The sequence below is a fragment of the Larus michahellis genome, chromosome 4, assembly GCF_964199755.1.
Source record: "Larus michahellis chromosome 4, bLarMic1.1, whole genome shotgun sequence".
Lineage (NCBI taxonomy): Eukaryota > Metazoa > Chordata > Aves > Charadriiformes > Laridae > Larus > Larus michahellis.
In genome coordinates this window covers 58,212,847-58,233,276 of record NC_133899.1, presented here as the reverse complement: position 1 = coordinate 58,233,276, position 20,430 = coordinate 58,212,847, and the positions used below count along the sequence as shown (strand labels likewise).

Genomic DNA, 20,430 nt, shown 5'->3' with positions numbered 1-20,430 from the left:
TTCCTTAAATTATGCATTTTGTTTAACAACAGCTAAGCACATTTTTGGAAAACTGCAACCAGATAGTTTAAGTAGCCAGGTAATCTTTCCGGGTATACATAATAGACAAGGCTATTTACAACACCACCTTTTCCTTTTAAAGCCATCTGCTACAAATTGTGCAGTAAGCTCTATTGAACCATTTTCAGTTTCACTGCAAGAGAAGGAACTAAGTCGTCTTAGCAAGGAAACATTAGAACCACTGCAAGTATCAGTGTCTTAAACCAGATGCAAGACTCTCTATTCCTACTCTCGTTCCCACCAGTATTATCTGATAATGTATCGTGCCTTGATGATCAGAAAAATGAAAGGAAAAAATAATTTATTGTAAGGTGAGTAAACAGAAAAAAAAAAAAGGAACCCGATTTTGATCAAGTTATGGGGATCTGGACATTGGAATCAGAGAGTAAGAACACTTTTTTGTTTTTTAAGTTTATGCTACTGGGTTCAGACAGTGCACAGGAGAAAACTGAAAAAACGATGCCTGAAGGATGGCTGAAACTGTGATTTGGCAGCTGTCAGAGGGAAAGAACTGAGGTCACAAGGAAAAGCTGAAAGCTTCAACACACAAAATCAAGCCATAGATGCATGTATGGCAGTATGTATATAAGATACATTATGTCGCCATCAGAAATTATTGTAGACTATGAGAGTAAGATAAATTCTGCTGTGGCAGTTTATGCATTCATTTCCAGGTAGAAAAACATCTTCTCAACTCTGCCAAAGCAAACAAACTCCAAGCGCAAATAGACTTTTGAATTACATTAACATACTAGAAGAACATCTGGTACAAACACTGTCAACTGTCCATGCATTCTTAGATTAGTATTTGTGGTTAGTATTTCAGCTGTACTGGGCTTTTAAAAAATTATTATTATTTTAATGAACTATGCTCACAGTTCATAAATGCTCAAAGAATGCTCTCACAAAATAAATAATCATGAATAAGCTCTCAGTATAAACTTCTCACTCCCCAAAACTGCTTTGCAGAGCATCTCCACGTTTAACTCCCTGATGTATAACTGTGCTGTTAGCTTTTGTGAAGATGGTAAACTATTTCTATACATGCTACCAATTACTACTTAGTCTTGACCAATCCTCCAATCTGCTGTTAAAACAAAATAAATTATGAAAATAAAATAATGGTCTGATAAACCATTAATGGTCTGATAAACAGTGAGAGGTAAATCATTAAGTACCTTCAGTAAAAATACCAAGCTACTACCAATGACCAGTACAAACTGGGCTGGTGCCTACTGTAACACAAAGATCTGGCAAACCATTTGTCATCACATATTCCCAGGCTGAATAGCCCAGACAGTCTGTGGTACTACTATTAGAAGGCCATAATCAGAGCACTTGTTATACGTTACAGAGATCAGCAGTATAGCCTTTACAATAACTCCAATGTAGCTTACGTACCAGTTACTGACATTAACACTAGGATTGGCAGAGGTTTCTGCACCAATAAGAGGCAGACCAAAAAAAAAAAAAAATATTAAATGATCTCCGTTTTTCTCTAATTATAAAGAAGTCAGTCATATTGTATCTTAAAACAGTTTACATCTACTTCTTACAAGTAGAAACACTGAAGTTGTTTTTAAAGAATGTTAATCCCAAAAGAGGAAGAATGTTTGGTTTTGCTACAAATAATTTGAAAATCCTATTTTCATTCTGCCACTGTTGTTTAGTGTCTATCAGACTGAGGTCAGGATATTCTCATAGTAAATTTCAAATTTTTACTTTTTGTCCTCATAGCACTTCTGGCAGGATTCTGTAAGGTCCCTACAGAATTAAACTGATGCTCTGCTGAGTGATTTGTTGAGCCTGAAGTGTGATTTCCATAGTTTGCATGAACTACCTACATCTTTCCACTGCCAGCTCTGCTCTTACGTGCCAGTGCACATCAATTCCAACTTGCAATACCCTGAATATTACAGTCCTTGGCCTATTCTGAACTGAGCAAAAACACTGTGCTAAAATACATGATAATTCTTCAGTGTCCACCAAACATCATATTGGACTTCATATTGAAAAGACAACAATTTAATTGTCCAATTGTTGTCAAACAAATGACAAACAAAATCTACAAATATACAACATAAGGTAAAAACCACTTACTGTTTTACGATTGTTAAGCTTCTGTTCCTCAAACATACAAAACTGATCTGCATGTCATCATCATAAGATTATTATAATTTTAAATCACTTTTGCTGACTATTAAGATTATAAAACCCACTTTTTTTCCTTCCTTATTTATTCTGGAAAATATATTTCACTCCTAAAACATACTGAAGGGCTTTACTTCTGCTGGTGACCTGAAGAGCTTAATACCTGCCTATACATACTCTGAGGAAGTTCTGAAAACCCACCCAAGAAAGCTTTTAGTTTTCCATAAAACGGTACAAAACCAAAACAAAGTATGATTCCATGTCCATTATACTAGGTGGGCTTGCTGACTCAAAAGTTGTTTCAGGAAATTTAAACAGATGCCATAAAATGTTACTAAAATCAGTTTGCACAAGACAATAATTTGAACTGGACAATGTACTACACAAGAGGAGTATTGGTAAGAAAGAAATATATACATTTTTTGCCACAGAAAAGGTGAGACACTTCATCAACTGTCAGAATGGCACTACCTGGGCAAGAGGTACCATATTAGGAAAAAAGCTTTTTAGTCAAATTTTGGTCCATTTTTCTACTATACTTTACTGCCTCCTTTTCATACTTTTAAATAGTATGTAATATGCTATTCAGTTTGTTATTAATTTGAAAAAAAGAACAGTTCTTCAACCTTGATGTGCTTTTAAATGGCTAAGCAGTACTAAGAGCCTCAACAGGGTTTTCATTAAATAAGCATTTTAGGATTGACTTACCTATAAAAAAGTTTAAACTTGCTTGCTTTAAACAAAGAAATTTCAAATATCCTCAAATGTTCCTAAATTCTGTTTATGTTCTAAGCAGATTATAAAAGTCTATGTGCAACACGATTATTCGGTCCAATTATAATACACAACAAAATAGGCTGTTCTTGAGATTCTCTGCAAAGAATAATTTAACCTGTCTTATGAAAGGTTGAAATGAAAGACTCATGCAGGTGAAGTTCTTGTTTTGACCATAAGCTTTAAAAACAAAAATTAAAAAATGCTTCTGTTTTTTTTTTTTTTTTTTTTTTTTTTTACACATTCAGGTGGGAGAGAAGGAGACTTTATAACTGTACTCATTTCAGTAAAATGACATATAGTTCGCATGAAGTAAAGATTTCCTACCTTGATTGACTGACTGTAAGGTCCTATGCTAGCAGGTGCCCAGTGGGAAATGCTCTGTACATGCATGACCAGTTTTTCATCACGTAACACATCGTCCACTGCAACGTCATACTTATGTGCAAGGCAGTCAATGCAAAACAGTACTCCATCAGGTAACAGGGTTTCCACACATACTCTGAAAACACAAGACAATTATTTTTTTTCCAAACAGAAAGTTTGCTTGCACCAACTTTCAGCATTTATTTTCCATGGGGTTTTCTTTTGTACACTATGTTATGAAATTTTGTCAGGAACATAAACCAAAGCTATAGTATTGCAATAACCTGCTAGCGTTTACACTGTTATCTCCTCTCCAAATAATGATCAGCTTCAGACTTCCATCAAGGTAATTTCCACTACCAAGGAGAAACTAGCATCATAGCCAATGGCTCATTTCCACTTTTTATTTTTATGATGTGTATCACTTTATTAAGAATACATGAGTTCTTTTATTAAAAAAAAAACCTCGACCACATAACTTTGGAAATGCCAGATAAGTTATGCTAAGCAGCCTTTAGACTGAGTGTATCATTGTCATATTCTTACCACCATGAATTTTTCACTGAATCTCCTTCCAATGGCTGGACTAGAGGTTCAGGTTTCTAAAAAGCAGTAGCTTATTGTTCCTTTACGTTCGTCTCACACGTTATCATGCAATACTGAGCATATTTTTTGTTACACTTCAAGTTGCATGACAGAAACACACTTGTGACAGGACTGAAAACACACGTAAGCATTCATTAAAAATTTCACTTTTGTTTGCTCCAAGGAAGACTGAGTGCCTGGATGGACAGACAGACAGTCTGTTACATGTGGCCAGTGAAAAGCAGGGGATGTGGGGAGCATGGTGGGGGAAATCAAGATTTCAAAGCCTGAAAAATAATTATATTTGCAGTCCATGCATAAAAAAGTCATTTAGCTCCCAGCAGGGATCCAACAAAAAATTACTTGTTCTTTTTACATATCACGTAACATAACCTTACAAAATTCTTCTCATCTGCTCATTTCTTTCAAGAAAACTATTTGTCTCCCCTCCTCCCACATGCAAATACAGTATTTTTTCCTCATTACCATCATCATAAGCATGGATGAATGGATTTTCTGCTTGGGCTGGTAAATTTTCAAGACAATTTTGCAAATTTAGTGCAGATCCACAGCCTTGAGTCAGTGCTTTCAGCATATTGCTTGTGAGAACTCCCCCAACCAGGTCTCTGTGCATAATGCAATGATGCAGCCATGCAAACTGCTGTATAATTTGTCTTCTGGACAAAATGCAACATGAATCTGTTCCATAAAAGTAATCATAAAAAGCCACTTTCCTGCAACTTCCTAATCTTCCTACCTGTTATTTTGGTGATGGAAGACTATGTGGCTGGCTATGCAAACGTGGAGTCTTAAAACATGCAGCAGCATGAGAAGTGAAAGAAACTAAATTGGGAGAAGGGTATGTGTCATAAAGAGAACTTAACGATACATAGGAGTGGAGATTCATTTTTGTGTAGTTTACAGCTGGGACTAGATCCCTCCTCTGAAGGCACACACAATCAACATTCCATCCCTCTGTGATTTAGTAATCCTGGCCTACAATCAGCATCTTAAAGAAGCCTCCGCCTTCTCTCTTTTAGTCTCTGCTGACACCCAGACAATGTAGGAGAATGTGAATCTATCATGATATATATTATCTGAACAGTGTCATTTAACTATTTGTCATGCTATACTTAAAATCCACACGCCTACGCTACACTTCATATTCTGTAATAAGAATATAAAATATAGTATTTTACATTAGAAAATTGCTAAACAGTTGTTTTTAAAAATAAAAATAAGACACGAGGTCTGACCTCATGGTTGACCCTGCTGTGAGCAGGGGATTTGACTAGATGACTTCCAGAGGTCCCTTCCAACCTATATTAACCTATGATCCTAGTTGAATTTTTCAAGCTCTAGTTCTACATACCAAGTATATTGTCTCAGATGCTTAAGAACATGAATTACTGTAATAAGAAATAAGCCTTTTTGACAAAGGTAATAAAGAATTTACAAATGTAAAATTAGTTTAACGCACAACTTTTTTAAAAGCATAACAAAAATTTTATTATAGGCTAGGTGTTTGTTATCCAATTTCCACTGGAAAAAAAACCCAGCACCACACCCAAATAACACAGGAATCACATACTGCATGCCTAGACCATCAAGCTGTTTTACTATGTCAGAGGGGGACTTGGATGCAATGTTGAAGATTCTGTACAGCAGATACTAAAAAGTTATGCTTTGGGGATCTATGAATGAAAGTGTTAGCCATCAGTGTATTCAGAGGTCTGAAACCATTTTTTTTTTTTCATACTTTCATTCTTACTGAATATGTAAGTGCTGCTAAGCTACCCACTAACAATCATCATCTGACAGAAACACAAGACATTTAGAAGAACCCCACTGGATCAAGGCAAAGATCCTTCTAGTCCAGTATTCATTCACCTTCAACCAGAGCATATAAGCAGGGGAAGAAAAGGAACAGAGTATGTATTATTCTTCTGTAAGGCCGTATAGGGGGGACATTTATAAACCTTATGGTATATATTAAGGCAAGAATTTCCAATCCTAGTATTTTGAGTCGAGCAGCCCTGATGTGATTACTCCAAAAGGCAGCAAAAGTCTACTTCTAAGACTGTAAGGCACAAATATTTGGACAAAAGCTTCATAAATATGGTAACAATAATTCAGTATATTACAGTGTATCATAAATATACTATAGCAGTAGTCTAATCCTACCTTGCTGGTGGACACAAATCAAATTCTGTCACATAAACTGAATTTATAACATTGAAATCTTTCATGCTCTTCATATACAGATGAACCAAAATAATATCCTTCAGTTTCAATCCCTCTGAAGTCATATTAGCTGCAGGATAAAAATAATACAGCTGTTAAAGACGGAATATTTTAAATGTGTGTAGAAAGACAGCACAGGCATCCTGCTTTTGTTCAGCAAAACCAAGTGGTAATAAACCTAACAGTTGCGAAAACATGACTGAAGGCTTTGCAACATACTACCTTTCCCCCTATAATACTTATTTTTTTCATGAAACTCTTTCTCATGTTAGTTTTCCAAATATACAGAAATAGAATACAAATAAAATTTATCCACCCTGAACAGCGGTGAATTCTTGCCCCAAGAAAATGTATCATGCATTAATGCATGGAGGTATGTTACAGTCTGAATTCCTTGTATCCGTAAGTTTTATTACCTTGTATTTTCAGTCTATGAATGCTAGTAATCTATAAAAGACTTGAATGAAGTACAGAACTGGAATGGACAATAACAGGTCCTTTAGCGCATCACCCTCTTCAAAGAAAAGATCAAATATTTATATGCTATTCCAGAGGGATGCTTGTCTAAGCGGTTTTTAAAAACCCTCACTGCAATAATGATCTCCGCATAAACAAAGAGTTATAAATGGCAAGACAGACAATAGGAAACAGAAGTAACCACATGAGAAATAAAAGAAAGATGAGAGCTGAGGGAAGTTCAAGCAGACAGTTAAAGAAAAGATACTGGGAAGTCAGGATCATCTGAATGCATACGCATAGGAGATTCCAGTCATAGCACTTAAGGACAATGTATTGCTCTTACATAGCCAATACCATAACAAGATATGTGGATCAGCTCTGCAGTGTGGACCTTTTGTAACTCATGAGCAATAGAAACTAAATGAAGAACAAAATCTTCTCTAAATATAGAACATATATAATAACAGAGTCCCATGTGACCTAACTTAAACTAACATTACAATGTGTACCTGTATATACCTATATATTCGTTTTCCAGTGAAGAAGTACAAGTATAAAGACAATCTCTGTTGGATGTTGCCCTAGTGAGAAACAAAATTTGTTTTGGTGAAAAACATTTCTGTGCTTTTTAAGACAGTTCAGGAGTTGGCACACTTCCATAAAGGTCAGTTTGGTCACACCAATACTGAATTTTACTCTAAATGTCTCAGCTTTACTTAGTCATATTGCCATTCATTTTGGCTATCTGAAGAGGGGAATTCTCATTGACAGAAAAGGAAGTGTGCACTAAGTGATATAAGAGATTACATAGCAATTAAAATAGAACTCCTATGAAGTCAAGATACATCTCCAGAAATATCAGCTGAGAAATTAGCACACAATGATAATTCTGTCCAGAAATATAAACGTATTTGAATACTGCCTGATAGCAATCACTAGGTCAATACCAGCTACAGACTGATGACTTAATCAGTCACGGAGGAAACAAGGATATTTTTCAGATTTCCAGACGCATTTTATTCAAGAAGAAAGAGTTTTGGCCTGCAGTTAAAACTTCTGCAGCACTATATGGAACACTGGAGGGGGGGAAAAAAAAAAACACAGCAAAAAACCTGAGCCCTCACCCAGGTCTAAATTTAAAATGCATAAGCCAACAAATTAATTCAACTTTGTGGACATGTAACAGTATTAGAGCAAGTTGAAGGCAAAGAAATTTGCATAAATTCATAATTTCTAGATTTATTTTAAAAATCTTCTTAAAGTAAATAGAAGTACAATCCACTTTTCCTCTGCTTGAATTAGAGCAATGATGGAAAATAATTTCTCCCTGGCTTGTAAGCAGCATAAAATTGACCTCCCTCCCAAAGCACTGTATCTAGTAGAAAGGTATAAATGATGAACCATGGCTCTTGACAAGTTCTGTTTCCCAAGGCAGGACTCTTACATAGCACATCTGCAGGACGTACAGGGAAACCACGCAGCCTTTCTGTTAAATTTCAAGGCATTCACTGTTCCAAATAATTTATAAAATATGATCTGCCTCAAAAAGAACTGACCCAAAAGATAACATAGGCCAAAGTACAGCTTATTTTTTTTAACGGGTTATCCAGAATCCTTAGGCCGAGAGCCACAAAGGACAGCATCAAAACTGTCTAGAGAAAGTAGAATTTTAGACTAAATTTTCATGCAATAAAAATCTATGTAGTTCCCTTTAAGCCTATGGAGCTTTGCCATGGTACAACTTCACCAGAGCTGCTTTATATATAAAGCACTGCAATCTGTGTCATCTTCCAATGATCTCTAAAGAAAAGTTTAACAGAAGAGTTTAATAAAATAAATGTAAACAGTAATCAGTTCTTAGCTTCATGGGAGAATTCCATCCACTTTACAGAAAAACCACAGGTTTCATAACACCTAGTAATAAATTTCCATTTCTGAATCCTTTTAGCAGCACTTATCCTCTTTAAAGGTGATTAAATCAGTTAACCCAGTGAAGAGAAGGTTAAAACACCTGTGCTTACTCCATTCTCATAGCACTGAAGACTGAACTGCTGTATAGATCATAAGCATGAGTTCAGAAAGAGACTTGTGCATATCCGCAGATCAGTTAAATTCTCAGAAACAAATGGTTTCCTTTGCCATGACAGAACCACAATTCATTCAGTTTTCCACACCCACTTCCAAAAAGAGAAAAATGAAAGGAAATGGGAGAACTGACATTTTCTACCAAGGATCAGAAAATTACTATTTTTTTTTTTACTATAATACAGCTAATGCAAGTGATTTGCTGAAAGCAATAGGCTGACTGTACTAGTCAGAGACACAATCTTTTTTGACAGATGCTAAGGCAAAAACATATAATGTTTGAACTGGCAGATTTCCATTCAAATATAATCAGAACAAACCAAAACATTACATAGCCCTTTTGCTTCAGTTTACAGATTATGCCCAGAAGATTTACACTAAATACTATTGTCTTTTACTACAAGTTTGATCACATCCACCTTGCTGATTTCCAAGCAATCAAAAACTAGCTTAAGGACCTTTACAAAGGACAATGTCTTTGCTTCCAAAAAAAATTCTAAGTTTTCTTTATCATCCTATATTCAACTATGAATACTCAGCTGCACATGCAAAAAATAAGATTTTATAGGACAATACCTCACAGAAGATCATGAACAAGAACATGAGTCTACCTATTTAGGTATTTCTATTTTTATGAATGAAAAGGAGCCTGTATAAACATGCTTTACTTAAAATTTGGAATGAAAAAAATACAAAACAAAAATGTGAACATTTTGCTTTATATGTCAGTATATTGTAAGAGAGGGATATAAGGAACCTGGATTTCATGATTCCCAAGATAGCAATTTCTCCTTTACATTAAGAATATAAATGAGATTTACTGCTACTGACCTAATCCTAGATGCCAAAACATGCAACAGCTTTCTAGAAAACTTAATTTAAAATTATGGTAGCTACAAAAATACTTTAGCAAGTAGACAGCATCCATAGCACACACGCATACTCTCACACACTGTATATATTGCAAGAAAGCAATAAAGCAAGTTATAAAGTAAGTAAGTACTGTGGAAATAGTGTTGTTACAGTGATATGAACACTACTCTGGCTTTCTAGGGTCTTCAAAAGCCAGTCAAATTTTGATGTGTTCAATATTAAAGCCAGCAGTCTTGATATCAATGATTCCAATCAAATGCAAAATGAGATGGCAAACTGACAACCACAATATTTAAAATTATAAAACAATATGAAAACACAGATTCTTACTTAATACCATACTAAAACCAGTATAATTAACAGCAGATAATGGATTAAGTGAATAAAGCACCTTGAAGAGAAGAAAATGCTTCCCTTGCTGCCTCTTGAGCATTTCTGCCTTCTGATGGAAGGAAGTGAGCAGTGATACCTGAAAACCACTGGTAACCACTCAGGGATCTTCCTGAGCTTCCAAATGTCTTAGCTATCAGAAATGAAGAACAGCACTATGATTACAATAATGAAAGATTTCAGATTAACCTAGAACATAATTTTAAATTGTTTAAGCAAGAAGAACTTCTACAGAAAAAAAAAAATTCACAAACTGTAAAAACATCTTCAAAACATATTTACAGACAAGCAGATATAAACCAAAAACTTAAAAGTAAGTGTGCTGGTAACAAAACTTCCAAATGCTACTTGACAAAACCTTCTCCAACACTGCCTTCAGAAAATATGCCTGTAAGTAGTATTTAGCTGAGAAATTCAGTACTTTCCCTCCTCCTTTCCATTTTTGCTGACCTTTTACAATTTCTCTACCTGTTTTCATACAGACTTGGCACAAGATGTGACACTGTGACATGACACATTAAAATTTTCAAAAGTATCTAAGTGACCTAGGAACAAATTTTCAAATTTAAACGCCAAATTTTAATGGAAGTTCAGTGTTTAATCTGATTCTGATGATCTTAGCAAATGCATAATCTGTTTAGGTATTTTTTTAACATCCCACCAGGCACTTATCCACATTCAAGAACCTAAATACCATTCAATATCAAACACTTACGCCATAAAACTTAGTTTTCAGGAAAAGTTTACTAATCTTTGGGTGTAGCATAACAGCGATATTGTGGTACTTCAATGAGGTACCAATCTATGAACTCAGGTTTATCTTGCATTAATCACCTCATGTTTGAGGCAGTGCTAATATCAGGCATATGATTAGTTATTGCAGCTCACCTAAGGTACAGTAACTTGCTAGGCTGCTAAACTTGATCATGCATGTCACCCTGAGGTTGCTTGGGTGGGACAGACTCATACACTATGTAAGCAAGTTGTGTTTTGTACTTTTTAGAGTTTGCTTTTCTATCTTCAATTTAAAAACTGTAGAGTATGGATACAGGTGTGGTTAGACCTTTTATATAAAACCCAATCCCTCCACTCGAATGATTAGATTATAGTAATTTAATTCATGCAAACAGAACACATTAACATGTGTTCTCTGAAAGAAAGAAAAAAGTGGGTTATGCTCCTTCTGTAAAATAACTTGAAATACTTGATTGCTACAGATCTATTGATTCCCATCAGAAAAACACATTTTGGTAGGATATTTTTTTTTCAAAGTGGTTATTAAAGGTCACAAGTGTCCAGGAGTGTTCTTATAGTAATTAAAGTAATTAAAAGTGTACTCCACCAGGGCACGAAATACGCAATATTACTTTTCTGATGAAAGTTGAGCAAGACTCACTGAAATCCAAAGGATTATGTTTCAAAGACCTCCATGTGACTGGAATGTTTTTTTGTGGTTCCTCCTCTTCTGATGAAGGGAAAATATCATCGTTGCAGCTTACCTCACAAGAACAGCTATTGACCATAAATGTACCCGAAGAGTCCGCCTGCTTGAGACAAACATAAAATAAGAAAGTAAACAGCACCCCAAGCAGTATGAAATCAGTACATTTTATCATTTAAATTTTGTGTTTCAATTACAAAAAATACTATAGCTCAACGGGTACTTAATCTTAGAACAATCCATGGAAGAACAGCATTAGGATTTCCCACTATTTAGACTGCAGAAACTGGCAGAATACAATGTTCTCCTGTTGACATATCATATGGAATAAAAATGCAGACTTAGTAGTTAATAAGAACAACAGATATGGAAAATGATGAGACGTGAGATGAGAGATGGAAAGAATACTACAATGAAGAAACTCTATTCCACAGTTATACACAGGACCACTATGTTTTCCAAAAATAGTATAAATTAAGGGAAAAAAGGAACCAGAGTAACAATTTGATAATTAACACTGTCACCAATCATTTGAAACAGAGCAACAGACTAACAAGAAAGTTTTAAAACTTTGTGGAACCTTGAATGAATGCAGCTCATGTTAAAAAAAAAAGGTAAAATCTCTTTCTATTCATCGTGCAAAGACTATCCCTTCCATCAAACTCAACACAGCTTGGTATGCTCAGAGTTTTGAGATACAGAAAAAAATATTTCCTAGCATTTATACATCAAAGTAATTTCTTTACAAGGAAGGAAAATAATTCACGGTACCTTTTCTTCTCAAATGCTTTCTTAGGCCTGGGAAGAGAAAACTACCCACTGTGCCTTTTAAAGCAAAATACACAGACAGACTGCACATTGACCAGTCTTCAAAAATTCAGTGTTCATTATATTTTCAGTAAGTCATGGAATTACAGCATGCATTTTATTTTTTTTTCATTTTAAAGCAATCAGAACCCCTACACTCTTCCATCTGATTTTCTAAGGAAGCCTAATCCCCAGAGCATGTTGACTCTGGGATCACTAATACTACTTGTCATCATTTAAAAACAATATGAATTATGACAGAATTTATCCATAAACCTTAACCAAACATCACTATATGCTGTAACTCCAGATTCTATCAATTAATTTTCTGCACAAAGGTCTCAAATTTCACATTGTGCCTAAACTATGCATTTTACTGCAGGCTTCTTTAATACTAAATTCACAAAAATGATGATAAAGCCAAATAAAGCAAGATAAAAAGTTGATAAAATATGAAGCCTTTGGCAATCCTTAAATATGTATTAGAAACTGCTGAATATTATTTTAGCTCACAAATCAGTGTATCATGTATGGAATTTCCATGCAAAATGTTTATGAAAAAGAATACTAACATTATACAATGAAGGACTCATAATGTCACCTAAATTCGACCCTCTGCATTCTCTGCTTTCTAACAATTAGATCTCATCAAGCTGTCAAATAAAATGGGATATGTTACAAATTATTAATCAAATTTGAATATAGACAGTTTAAAAAAAAATGTTTTTATTTTATTTTTTTCTTTCCTTTGGAAATTAAAACATATCTTATTGCAACTTCAAAAGTCTTCTCTTAATATTAAGAAAAAAAAGTGAGAAAAAAAGGCAGAAAACTACAGTATGCATCAGAAGTCTGCAATGAGAATTCAGCATTTACATTGGTATTTGACTTCACTGGAGAGAAAGCATCCAGTTAAGTTAAAGCAGTGTACTTGGAAATTCTCAGGAAAGGCTAAATTACAAAAAGGTCATTACCTATGAGAGGAAACAGCTCTGCTGCCTCTAAAAGGGCTCAAGGGGAGTTTTATAAGCGCTGTAAACACTAAAGCTATGCTCTAAGAGGGTCTGATGTTCTTTGATTGGACCTTATTTTATTCATTCTTCCAAGAAAGGCATGAAAGTCAAGGCAATAATCTACTTTATGTGAATCAATTGTACATGAGAGGTTAAAAGAAGTCAACTAAATGTAACATAATAGCACAAAGATGAAAACTGCAATTTAGCACAAACACGACATGCATTCCAACATTAAAATATACAAGCATCCAACAGCATCTATACCATTTCCCTCTCACTGAATTACACCTTCAACTACTGCTGCCGGTTGATATATATTGCCGTTACCCAGAGGGCTGCCTGATAGCCCCTAACCCTTCAGGTATGACTTAGAAAATAAAGAAGCAGGAAAACAAATCTGTAATTGAAATAGGTCTTAAGCTGGATTATGCTACAAGAACCAAGAAAATTCCCTTATTTCTATTTTTTTTGAAGTTTCTATTTTTTTATCCAGAAGACTTTACTTTATAGAAATATACAGAATGTATAGTGGCATGAAGTGCTAAATGTGCTACCAATTCCTCCTTGAAAATTGCTGTTTTATTAAAATAGTATTTTTTTAGTAGTATATTAAAATAGTAATTTGTAACGTCCATCATAAAACAATCAATTTGCACTGTAGCGTGGGCACTCACTGACGTAACATACAGTTTGCACCTCTTGGTTCTACCCCCTGAGTAAGCATGCACAGACATGGTGATACCAATGATACTATCACAATGTTGCCTTGGGTTTTGTTTTTACATGACCTGGATTTCAACTTCAGTACGGCATAACAATCCATCACTAGGCAAAAAATATGTTAACTGGAAAGGGAAAAGTTCCAGCTTGCCAGTACGACAGTGACTTTGTTTCTCGCTTTTGTTAAGCTTTACATAATTACCTTTTACGAGATCTAGAGATGCAGATATCTTGTGTAGGTACTATTAGAGACCTGTGACTTCTCTCCACTCCCTAACCTGGAGGACTGAATTTATATGCTCTGCAAGTGAACATGAAAAGAGCACCTATTCCATTTTTATGCCATCTGTGAAATTTGGTCTTTCAACTATGTTTTCTAAACATGTTTTCTGCAAAATGTGCTTCATAAAAAATTCATGGAGATGTAGTGAGACTCACAGACTGTATCACAACTGGTTTGGTCTAACTTACAGAACTCCCCTGTAGCTTTGTAATTTTCTAATACGACAAACATTCCGAATTGATACCCCATTAAATTTTTGATCATCCACAGTCACATCCCTTTTTCATAAATATGTCAATATTTTATAAATTGTTCAGCTTACATCAATATTGCTTCCCAGATATAAATAAAATGATACATCTGTTATTACAGATATACACAAACAGCTAGTCAATTGCAAAATTTTTTTGAAATTACTAAAAAGTACTAGAAATTCTACAATGTCTCTTACACCAAAGACCATAAAAATAATTACAGACTACCATTGATTTCAATGCCTATGATACATCACAACGATTCATTCAAGGCTGACTCCCACAATGCTCCAAAAACATAGGTAATCAATCACTTTCTGCAGCAGCCACAGGTGCAGGCTACAGCAGAAGTATTAGGTGTGGAACCTGGCACTAGAAGAACAACAGGCTCAATGCCAGCCGAAGTAGAGCTGCCAGACTCTGTTTAGTTGCTATATTCAAATCTCATACAAATGTTGGTCTTCTATTCCTGTCGACAGAGAAAGTAATCTAAGAATTTAAAACTTAAAGTTATAGACTGCCACAAACAGACTAACTTTCCCTGAATAATACTCTCATCCTTTTAAAAACAAAAACTCAAGCTTGCTATAATGACATTTTAATTAAATCTTACAGAACCTATTTTATCACATAACATTTTCATGTTGCTTCACAGACGCAATATATTTTCCCATTTGTTACACTGTTTCTCCCACACCCACTGTACATTGTGATACCAGCCTAATTTTGGATCAGAGCCTGCATGCATGCATATGCTTAACTATATTCACATAACTCATGTCAGTGATGCAAGTGCGCTCAGAATGAAGTTAAGCAAATGCACCAGTGTTCAAGATCCAAATTCTCCTGTTGAAAAAGCCTTGGAGCTAGGGCTTTGAATGATATAGCTGAAATTCCATGCAGTGGTCTTTTATGAAAACAACAGATTGCCTTCTTAAAAAGCTTACATTCTCCAATACAGAAAGTGGTATAAAAACCTATCACAACACAATTCCAAAACTGATAGTTCTCCCACTGCACAGCAATGAGAATACAGTGGGGCAGAGAGCTCAGAAAACATAAGGAAAGACTATGATAATGTCTTTATTTGTGGTGCACCTTGATAACAGAACTCCATGAAATAAATATAATAAGAGACACCACGTACATCTCCTTTCAGTATTTCAAGTACGATACACGGGCGCGTAGGAAAATAAGTCCTTAACTCTGAAAGACGGCCAAATAAAACCTCTTCATTATAAAAAGAGAACAAAAAATTCTCTTTTCTCAGAGAACTGGACTGAATCTGCAATCTAACGGAATAGCAAAGAAAATCCTTTATTTATTATCTTAGTGTTTGAAATAAATCAATGTACAAAAAAAATTTGCAGTATTTGTTACAAAAGTTTTGAAAACATAACTACAAGGGTTATCTATATTCTTATGACGCAAGAGGAAAAGTAAAGGTTACCTAGAAGTATCATTCAATGATGACAAAGTATTCCAAAAATGCCACCCACAAACCATATTTTGCAACTTGATATTCCTTCCTGTTCCCCCAGACATCACTTAAAAAGTCTAATTCTAGACCTGAAGTCCCAAATGGAGATTAACTAAAATAATTCAGGCCAGAAGGAACTGAACAGAAATAGGCTATAAAGTTAAATCAAGTCTAACCTGCAGGATCATGCTTCTTTAGTACACAAGGCATGTACGTCTCTCCCAAACACCTTTTCTAACTTTTAAAAGTGTTTTTAAAAACATCTCCAAATGGACCTGTGAAATGGATTTGCTAATGTTTAATGGGGGTGTAACTGCTTGCACTTGTGTTCCACCCAAATAAGTCACGATCTTTGACAAACAGGAAAACAAATAAGCCTCACAGTATCCACTTCTGATAGGTAAATAGAATGCAATAGTATGCTATAAGAAAGAGCAGCAGCAGGCCTTATTCCTCTGTTACAAGCAAACGGGCTCCTTCCTTCTGCCAAGTGTAGAAGGAAAACTACACGACTCCCTCTAATTCAGGGATGCAGTTTCACAGCTTGTATTGTTTGCTGTATACCTGCTCCTACTCACTGGAACTTGGGGAACAAAGCATTCTTTATTAAAAGTGGGAAGGAGAAAATCTTAAAGCATGAATGACAGTTAATATGTTCACTACTGTCATCAGAAGGAGGTTCACAGCACCCGAAGCTCCAAAAGCTTTAATTTCTGTTTCAAAAACCAACACACCAGAGTAACTGAAGAGTATAACATGGGGGTGGAAATGTTTTGCAAGTTCACTGTGCTGTCAAAGTAAAACAAAAACTGTTTCACAGGCGTATTTTTACCTAATTGAAGATATACATTTGTATATTGTATATTTAATTGTATATATACAATTAAATTGTATATATATTTATATATTTAATTGTATATATACACTGTATACATTGTCTATATAATTGCATATATACAAATATATATACAGTTGTATATATATTTAGTTGTATATATACAATTAAATTTGTTTTGAATCTAAAAGCCAATACACTTGATTTAAACCTTATGGAGTATCCTTCGGAAATTGCTATCTCCTGAACACAAAACATCCTACATTTTAAATGTACGAAGTGATGGTCTTACTGGCAAAGTAAAATATCAATGAAGTGAGGTGTCTGTATTACGTATATCACATTGGTGACCTTGTTTGTTTACAATGAAGTAAATGAGGCACTTCCAAATTTTGAACATTAGTGTTATATTAGCATTATTATTTTTTCTTAACTTTTTTTTTAAATGCCTACGAAAAATTATCTTAAGCCATGTTTACCAAACTTTTAATAATGTCTTAATTATAACATCTTATATTTATTTATCTCTTTAGCCTTTTCTGTATCACTGGTAATGAAAGAAAAGAGGGTGTGTTAAAAGAAACCTTCAATTATTATGCAAAATCACATTTTGAAGTTGCACAGTAATGTATTAAACCAGAACAGTGAGTAAAATGTTATTTTCCCCCAGGCACGAGGGCTCATTTTGCTGCCAGGAACAATCTAAAACAAATTTCTACGCAGGCTTTGTAGTTAAACATAAAGAATTTTAGCTGAAGAAGATGCATTGTAGAGGAGGAAAGACAGCAGAGACTAAGGTAAATTCAAAGAATGTAAAATTAACACCTGTGGCATGTAACTAAGATAAAATGAATATATAATAAAAGTTAAAAATATATATATATATATATCATTGAAATAACAAAACTGATGTCATAATACTTATTAGAATTACACACCACTGTGTGGTCTATTAATGGTTTCTACAAAGTGCTTACATAAGTGGCTACTTTTATACATTGTTCGTAATGGAGTATTTTTTGCCCAATTTTCAGTAATCCCTTGAAAGCCTGAAACTAAAATTAGTTCTACTTCTAAAGCAGTTTTTCCCTGCAGTGATTTGTTATTGTAGGATTGGCTTTTAAGTGTTGAATTACTAACTGATATTTAAAGTTTTGTAGGGCTTGTAAGCAACAAATAGTGAGAAAAAGTACAGTATTACAGGCATATCAATCTTGAAGGCATCTCTTATCATTATGCAGTTAAATCACGCTAACTTAGTAACAAGTTATGCTCTGAAAGACTGACTTGTTCTCCATATTCATAATTTCTTGAAAACCTAGCTTATTTTATAATAATCATAAAATAATCTATAGCCAAAGGATTCTGCTGCTTTTCCTTATGAGACAACCACTGCAGAAAATAGGCTATTTTCCTTTTAGCTATACAAGACATTAGTTTATATACCAAAATCCAGGGCAAGCCTTTGTAAACCTTACCCCTTTGAGAGCGTGACAGCTTTGTCTACAATGAATTTGAAATATGATTTACTACAACACTGCTTGAAACTGTGAGGCTTTAACCAAATCTAAAACATATACATAAGAAGGGGAAAAGAGCTTCTGAACAGATAAAAGTAAAATCTTGATTCTTATATAAAATGTTATGCATTTTAATATGATTTTTTGCCTGATTTATGTAAAGCTCTGTGTTTTTCATTTTCCCTAGCCTGTCACATTGTAGTGATGTATGGCGCATTTTAGCATCAAGTTTGCCATGAGCAATAAAGTCAGTGCCCCCAAAGAAATATTAATATATTATCACTCTTCCCCACCATGCCCCGCTCCCAAATTTTCTTTTATTCAGCCTATTTGGTTTTGCTTCACATAGTTAGTTGATATCCTTTTCACAGTCTCCCATACAAATATTTAATGTTTTATTTTTGAAAGAAATCCCAAACTACAAATTGACAGGATACAATTTACTTTCCAAAGCAAGAATGAGGCCATCATGGAAGAAAAATGTACAGGTATTTTATCTGCTTGGAACTATAAAATTAAAAAAGAGGGGGAAAAAAAGGCATGATCTGTTGAAAGAAATTCAGGAAATGTAGTTGCTCAAGAGACATGAAATGTAAAATACCAATATAATAACATTCTATAACAATCCCTGCACCTAGAAGAGGTTCAGTGATCTTCAAAGTGTAGAAAGAAGTAGGAAGACCTATAAAAAGATGACTGCAACAGTAGTAGGAAGATCATGAGGCACTCTCTTCAACAAAATACTAGCACTTATAGATGTTCAGGAGGAAAAAAAAATTCATTATACTCACAAAATAATGAGAAGAAAAACAGAAAAGTGCTGACAAATACTAAGAAAAATTACTTCTGTTTTGACCTTCTTAGCTGTGCTCGCATAAAAGTCTGCAGTACTTAAACCACTAGATTTCCTATTCCTGTTCTGTTGTTTCCATGGAATCATAAGCTAAGTGACTGAATCCCAGTCAACTACTAATAATTCCCTTAAGATCTTGGACAGGATAATCTCCTCTACGTGATCTGAAGTCATTCATTAGATGTATCTTTCATATGGAGAAGATAAAACAAAACCCAGTACATTTAAAACTCCAGTGCTTGCGCATCAGCAAGTTCTTAAATCATACACCTTACATCAGAAACAGCAAAAAGAGATGCCACCTCCCAGCACATCAACACTGTTCATACAGTTTCTAATGCAGCTGTCCTCCACAGAGTGGCTAGCTGTACTACTATACAGGTAACACGTGCTTGACTGAACCACGTTGGCTGATCACCTTGAGGTTTCAAGATGAAAATGCTACACAAACATACTACCGCCATTCATTCGACACAAGGCAACATTTGCGTTGAGTTTTTCCTTATGGCAAGTTCAGAAATTCAAATAAATATGTACATTGTAATTTGAAAGTACACCCACATGCAAAACTGTAGCTTCACTGCAAACTGTGACAAAGCAACATTAGAACAGAAATAAATGCACACAGCTTTAAAGGAAGACAACATTTGCAATCTACTTGCCTTATTCTCCAGGTGTAATTTTAAAAAATGAAGGTACGCCACAGGTGCAAATGCATCAGCTGAATGTACAACCACCTTGGCTGAATCTCTGAAATACAAAAATTATTTGCATCAAATATTAGTATATAATTTTACATACAGACAATACTTAATTGCTGTATAATACAGACTCCAAGGTAACTCATTGAAAATCTATTAATTTCTTACTTAGTTTTTACATCAATTGAGAAAAAAGTTTGTTAAATAAAATCATACTGTTGAACTACACATTACTTCACTAATTTTCAATTTTCAAAAAGAATAAACTATACTTCCAGACCAGTACTGAGAGATTCATTTAGCTGCAGTCTATGAAAGCATAAGTGACATTATGTTTTACATTCTGAGACTAATATGTAAAGCAATCTTTTAATTTCATCAACAGGAGATTTTTTTAAAAGTCCATTCTTCTTGACTAACACTCCAGGGATTAGTTCTAGAGGTATTAACACCATACAACATTTCACGCTGAGAAACTGACTGATTCAACCATCTTGCATCTGATATTGAAGACTACTAGACACAACTTTTTA

The 20,430-nt window shown here is 34.5% G+C and overlaps 1 protein-coding gene across 3 annotated transcripts in view; it reads right to left on the bottom strand.

Annotated features, from left to right (window-relative positions):
* DPH6 (diphthamine biosynthesis 6) overlaps positions 1-20,430 on the bottom strand; it is a 212,483-nt gene that overhangs the window by 111,372 nt on the left and 80,681 nt on the right. For all 3 annotated transcript variants that reach the window (XM_074585033.1, XM_074585031.1, XM_074585034.1), the window contains exons 8-12: positions 19,859-19,946; positions 11,384-11,531; positions 9,989-10,120; positions 6,121-6,250; positions 3,313-3,487 (exon numbers count right to left, since the gene is read on the bottom strand). In XM_074585033.1, the coding sequence (XP_074441134.1) occupies positions 3,313-3,487; positions 6,121-6,250; positions 9,989-10,120; positions 11,384-11,531; positions 19,859-19,946 (673 nt within the window). The remainder of the gene's footprint in view (positions 1-3,312; positions 3,488-6,120; positions 6,251-9,988; positions 10,121-11,383; positions 11,532-19,858; positions 19,947-20,430) is intronic.